Source organism: Haliotis cracherodii, unplaced genomic scaffold (genome assembly GCF_022045235.1).
Source record: "Haliotis cracherodii isolate W230 unplaced genomic scaffold, xgHalCrac1.p SCAF_9, whole genome shotgun sequence".
In the NCBI taxonomy this organism is placed as follows: Eukaryota; Metazoa; Mollusca; class Gastropoda; order Lepetellida; family Haliotidae; genus Haliotis; species Haliotis cracherodii.
In genome coordinates, this window is record NW_027266343.1 from 28,257,778 (window position 1) to 28,264,242 (window position 6,465).

At 42.3% G+C, this 6,465-nt stretch overlaps 1 protein-coding gene across 1 annotated transcript; it reads right to left on the reverse strand.

Moving 5' to 3' along the window:
• Positions 1-1,647: 1,647 nt before the first annotated feature.
• LOC139452804 (probable G-protein coupled receptor No18) lies at positions 1,648-3,651 on the reverse strand. The gene has a single exon (XM_071234426.1). It carries the CDS (start codon positions 3,572-3,574, stop codon positions 1,982-1,984), a length of 1,593 nt encoding a protein of 530 aa, XP_071090527.1. The 5' UTR covers positions 3,575-3,651; the 3' UTR covers positions 1,648-1,981.
• Positions 3,652-6,465: the final 2,814 nt, after the last annotated feature.

Sequence of the window (6,465 nt, forward strand, 5' to 3'; positions counted from 1 at the left end):
GCAATTTTTTAATGAAACGGCCTTCTTAATAAAAGTGGAAATAGATCCGTGAGACATAGGTCCGTGACAAACTGATCCGCGACACACAGATTCGTGACTCAGATCCGTGACCAACTGATCACTGGCATATAGATCAGTGACTCACAGAACCGTGATCGACAGATTCGTCACAAACAGATCCGTGACCGACAGATTCGTAACAAACAGATCCATGACCGACAGATTCGTAACAAACAGATCTGTGACCGACAGATTCGTAACAAACAGATCCGTGACCGACAGATTCGTAACAAACAGATCCGTGACCGACAGATTCGTTACAAACAGATCGGTTACCCACAGAACCGTGACTGACAGATTCGTAACAAACAGATCCGTGACCGACAGATTCGTGACCGACGGATTCGTAACAAACAGATCGGTCACTCACAGATCCGTGACTGACAGATTCGTAACAAACAGATCCGTGACCGACAGATTCGTAACAAACAGATCCGTGACCGACAGATTCGTGACCGACGGATTCGTAACAAACAGATCGGTTACCCACAGACCCGTGACCGACAGATTCGTAACAAGCAGATCCGTGACCGACAGATTCGTAACAAACAGATCGGTTACCCACAGACCCGTGACCGACAGATTCGTAACAAACAGATCCGTGATGAACAAATCAGTAGCAAACAGATCGGTGACTCACAGATCCGTGACCGACAGATTCGTAACAGATTGATCCGTGATGAACAAATCAGTAGCAAACAGATCGGTGACTCATAGATCCGTGGCAGACAGATTCGTGACAAACAGATCCGTGACAAACATATCCGTAAATTCTATTTCCGTGCAAAACAGATCCGTTACTAACAGACCTGGGACAAATAGACTGGTAAAAAAACAGATCCGTGACAACAAGGATCCGTGACAACAAGGATCCGTGACAAAGAGACACGTACCTGCCAACCATTACGCATCTTGCACCGAGAACTTTGCAATATAACTTTCAAAACAATTATATGAAACTTAGCTTTGAAGTTATTTGAGGCAAATGAGAGGTTATGTGGTAACTGTGGAATCAGAATTACATTGTAATATACAGACATTTATATAATATATTTTAAGTAGCACATTCCAACACATTGTTTCGTGGTCAGTACAATAACACTAATGTTTTCATATACTGGTTTATGGTATCTCCATCGGTTATACACCCATGCAAGTAATGGCTGGAATAGCTATAACATGTGTAGATAAATGACATAATTAAATGAATAAATATGTTTGTTGAAATGTTTCCTAGGCATAGATTCACAGTACTATTAGGGATTTTTGTGCTCACAATCAGAAAACTGCTGCTCAAATGTCCCCACAACGGATGCGGATTCTGTAGGTATATCAGACGTTCTCTTGAAGAACTAATTAATACTTTCCATCCGTAATGAGTTGTCAGACAACGAAAAACATTTCGAGTTGAATTTTTATACAAGTTCAGCAAGTTTTCATGACAAGCATGGCATCGCAAACATTACAAGCATGACTATATTGTGGAAATATAATATGTTGAAACAAACAATAAATTAAAATGTATAGTTAACAATGAAGATAACATGGTTACAAACAGTTTTTTGTTAATCCTTTTGTTACTACATATATATATATATATATATCAACAGCAGTCAATCAATCACAGCCTTTTGAGATCAGATCACTCTTAAACTCCGAGCATCGCTAACACCCGTATTCCAAGTATACAGAAACAAACAGGATACCACTGTACATATAGGGATTGGTGGCTTTAGAGTTCTCTCCCTTAGAGATCTTCCGTGATCTTATTATAATGACAAGCATTAATCCACAGCACTAATGTTCATGGTACAGCACGCTTTCGAAGGAGCAACTATTTGGCTTTTGGGAATGTCACATTTAACACAATGGGTCCAGCATCTTAAACTTAAGATCCTCTCACGGATAAGAAGTTTCCAGTTTATAAAAGCGTTGCCGTTTTCTTTTGTCCACAGGTGATCATCTTTTTGAAAGCGTACCTGAAATCCTTATTGAAGAATGTGTATATTATAGGATTGAGAGCCGAGTTACAGTAGCCCATCCAGAGGACAACGCCCACCAAGGACGGATGTAGCTCACACTCAGTACATAGTGGTTCAATCAGGGCCACTAAGAAGAATGGAAGCCAACACATGATGAAACACCCCATCACTATGCTAAGTGTTTTTGCAGCACGTTTTTCTTGAGACACCGAAATTTTCTTTTTCTTACGACGATTGTCTTTGTTGATGTGGACTGTGTACCGAGAGACTTCATCGACAGAAACATCCTTCTCTTCGCTGCTCCCATCAGCGGGGAGTGGAGCCGGCATCAGGAACGTCACACTCTTTCTGTAGTTAGGATTAGAATCTTGGAAGACCTTGAACATTGAGTCTTTTCTTTCGAGAAGGATCGCGGTTTTTATAGAAGCCCTTTTATCGAGAAAACTATCAGTCGTGGTCTCTGAGCTCGCGGTCGTAGATGTTGAAGTAGTTGTACTGCTGTCACTGCTCGGGAGGTTGGAAATCTGACGTATCAACTTCTTTGGGAAAGCTGAGCGAGGAGGGCGGGAGGAGCCAGCGTTAGGACCTGAGAGCGAGGGTCGCTGGGGGCATGGTATTTCACCACCATCTACTTGTCCATACGTCCCATACGTTGGTAGTGGGGGAACTTGGGACTCGGGGGTTGAGCTACTTTTTTCTTGAACAGTTTGTTCAGCGTTGTTGGCAGTGGGACATACCTCATTTGAATTTTTCAGACTTAAAAGTTTGAAATTCGCAGCCTCTTGGTCACTATGACGTTCCGTTATCATTTTGCTGGAACCAGGGCCTCTCCGCCATTGTCGAGTCCTTCTACTGGTTACTCTGTATATCCGTATATAGGAAAACAGCATGAAGAGCAATGGCAGATAGAAGGCACCAATGGTAGAATATAGGGTGTAGCCCTTATCTTGAGAGATCTGACACTCGCTCATGTGCGTGTCATCAACAGGCTCTCGCCATCCTAGAAATGGGGGCACAGCAATTAACACAGAATATGCCCAAACTGAGAGTGTCGAAATCATCGCCCTCTTGAAAGTCCTCTTACGGGCGTATCTCAGTGGTTGGGTAATAGCATTAAATCTGTCATAGCTGATTACACACAAGTTAGCAATACTGGCCGTACAACATATGACGTCCATGGAGATCCAGAAATCACAGAACGGGCGTCCAAATTTCCACTCCCCGATCAACTGATATGCCAACGCCATAGGGGTAACAAGCGTTCCAACGAGGATGTCGCTCACAGCAAGGTTTATGATGAAGGTGTTCCCTACCTTCCGTAGTCGTCGTTCTACAAGAACTGCGGCAATAACCATCAGGTTACCGATGACGGTTGCGAGGATGATAATGCACGCGAAGATGGTGATAAGAACATTGGTAATAGCGTGGCTAAGGAAGTCGCTGGAATCACTGTTGCCGGTGTCGTTGAAGTTGTAGGTAGACACTGGCACCGCCACCAGAATTGTCTCCTGCGAAATATTATCAAGCGTCATACCTTGCCAATGTTAAACATCGTTGTGTGTAACTAGCACATCAGTGCATATAGTCCATGGAATAGCACATCCGATGACATCACACCACAACGGAAGCCTACACAGTGTTTCCCAACGACTCACGGCTATCCATATATGGCTGGTGTACGTTTATCTACATACAGGAATCCCTGACGTCTCAAGTGGCTTTGTAGACAAGATCCGCTCTCGGAAAACTGTCAGAATATCTCAACTCCAGTACGTGCTCTGAAAGAAACGATAATGGCATGTCAGTAAGAAGACTGGTCTGGAACATGGAGTCAATGGCTTATACATCATGGAATTCTACCTCGAAGCGGGGGAAGGGAGTTTATGTCATGAACATGACTCTATGAGATTAATAGCTTAGTTAATGCTATGACAATTCATCAATGTGATGGTCGGTGTATATAACATGAAGAGCATTAGGCATCTATCGAGAATAATTCTACAGATTTGGTAGCGCGTGGGCGAGATGGGATAGTCAGGCGATTCAGGGAGTTTCCTTATTTGTCGTGGAAGGAATGATTACACGGTTTTCTTACCGAAATGGACAGTAAAACTACGGTCAATGAATTACCGCTTTATGCTGAAATAGAATTGTGTTGGCGTTGACACACCAGACGTCTGAGTTATGTTTCCTTAACGGACTATGTCAACTGCCCGGAAACACGCCATTTACACACGCAGGGGATCTTGTAATCGCGTTTTATTACAGTTTTGGTACAGGCAGAGAACATCTTACTATTTCTGGTTTCGTGTGGTCTTTCAAAAAGATGAATCAGCACTTCCGCTCTCGTGCTGGTACTATAATAAGAATGTGGTAAAATATTCAGACTTCATTCTTTTATACTCGAAACCAAAGACTGAGTGAGTTAGTTTAACGCCGTTGTTCCAGTTACATCACGCCGTGTCAACTTGATATGAGAATTACATGACATGTCAGACACGTTTGGATGTTTATGTTGCCACGGCAATGGTTTGACGCTCAAAAAACAAAGGGAAGTATTTGGCGGGATTCGAACATACCTAAGACACATCATCACTTATATTGATGACATCAACCAAAGATTTTAAAGTGAGTCTTACATGGTTATACATATGTGTACAAAATGGTTAAATGGAACAGGAAATGGTTAAGATATCAAGTGTCGAAGTACAAATTGCATTGTTTATTCTTATCTGGCCATCAACTGCGATGTTTTCGGAATTTGATGCTGCTTTTAGCAATTTCTAAGTCCTATGTCGACGGTCAGTGTTAATGTTTGGCTACAACCAATGAATCCAAGGGAAGTTTATAATCAGCCATCCTTGATTCCCTCTCTTGTAGTACAAATACTACATATACTTTTAGACATCAACGTCAATCATCACATCCAACTATATCACACGACTGAAACATATCACTCAAGGCTGACAGAGGAAAACGTCAAACTGCATCGATGTATCCGTCAGTTACAGTCATGTACCCACTAAACAGACCAATGTCACGGTGAAACTGAAACTGAGTACCTTGTTGACAAGCTATCCAACTATCACACGTTGTCCAAGCATGATACAATCACACACATTTCAAACGGTGTACTCACTCTGAGCAGAGAGCCTGGACAGTACAACCCCCGTTTTCGTCTCGATAACTACTGTGCTACCTGAGACGTCCATCTCTTATAATATTCCTATGAAATCGATACCAAACAGCTGATCAGCTGACCCACGGAAGTAGGAAGAGCGGGATAATGCCAGTGCACAAATGACACTAAATCCAAGCATTGGTAAAATGTACTCGGTACCCCTGTTCGATGCTGAATCATAAAGATGGGATGGCGTCGTCCCCCCTCCCTTCCCATCTTCCATGGAATACCCTTCCGCCCACGCCTTCCGTGCGATCCCTACCGTGATACTGTGTGAAAATTATTTGGACGGACAAAAAAGCTTGAGTCGTTCACTGGCATCGGAATGATAGGCTTAAGGGAGGAGTTTAAGATCAATACATACCGCTGGTGTGAGAGAACATTATCCCTTCGCTGTTGTGGAGGAGACGCATGCTTGACATTTATTAGATGAAATAATGCCTTGGAACTATATTACCCTGGATAAAAATACGATGGCGACTATTGACATCCCAACAACTAGAAAATTAATAATGTTCTTTAACGCTTTCCATATTTTTTTCAAGTATGCGCTTATAGCAATACGACAGTGTGCGCTTCATGTCTTCGTAAATATTCGCGCTGGCAACTTTATCGTGGTTCTCCGTCGTCAGTTTTATTATGCTTCAGGCATAAGCAACTTTATGTAATAGAAAACTCTGTAGTCTGAATACTTAGCACTATAACGATCATATCTGACCTAATTTATTAGTCCTGTGACGGTCGTAGAAGTTAAGATCGTTATGAGAAAAAAGGTCCAGTTTTTGTATATTTTATATTAAACCTGAATACGTGGTCTGTCTCCCACACCTTACAGAATAAATTTAAAAAAAGACTCCAACTTAAATCAAGAATGATATGGTCTAGATTGCCTCAGTTCTACACTTTAAGGATTGTTTTGGGATGGAGTTTCGAACCCGAGTGTTTGGTGTGACGAGCCCGCGCTTTAACCTCAAGGCTACCTTGTAGGTGTTCACATAGGTTAATGATGTTTCCAGGAACGGAGTTATTCGGTCAGATAATGCCTTCATTGGTAGCCATAATTGATCTTGTTAGCAATTACTGCCACGTTGAGTAGCTTTGATCTCCCGCGATAATACAATAAGATGCAGCACTTCCACCGTGTGCTTAAGAGGTACCCAGGGACATCGCTGTCGAGAGAGCACTATTAGTGATATAGGCTAACAAAACTTATGATCGCTCCCATAAACTTCTGTGCTGTAA

What these genes read in the sequence shown, in the direction of transcription:
- LOC139452804 (XM_071234426.1), bottom strand. Translation starts at nt 3,574, where the DNA reads ATGACGCTTGATAATATTTCGCAGGAGACAATTCTGGTGGCGGTGCCA.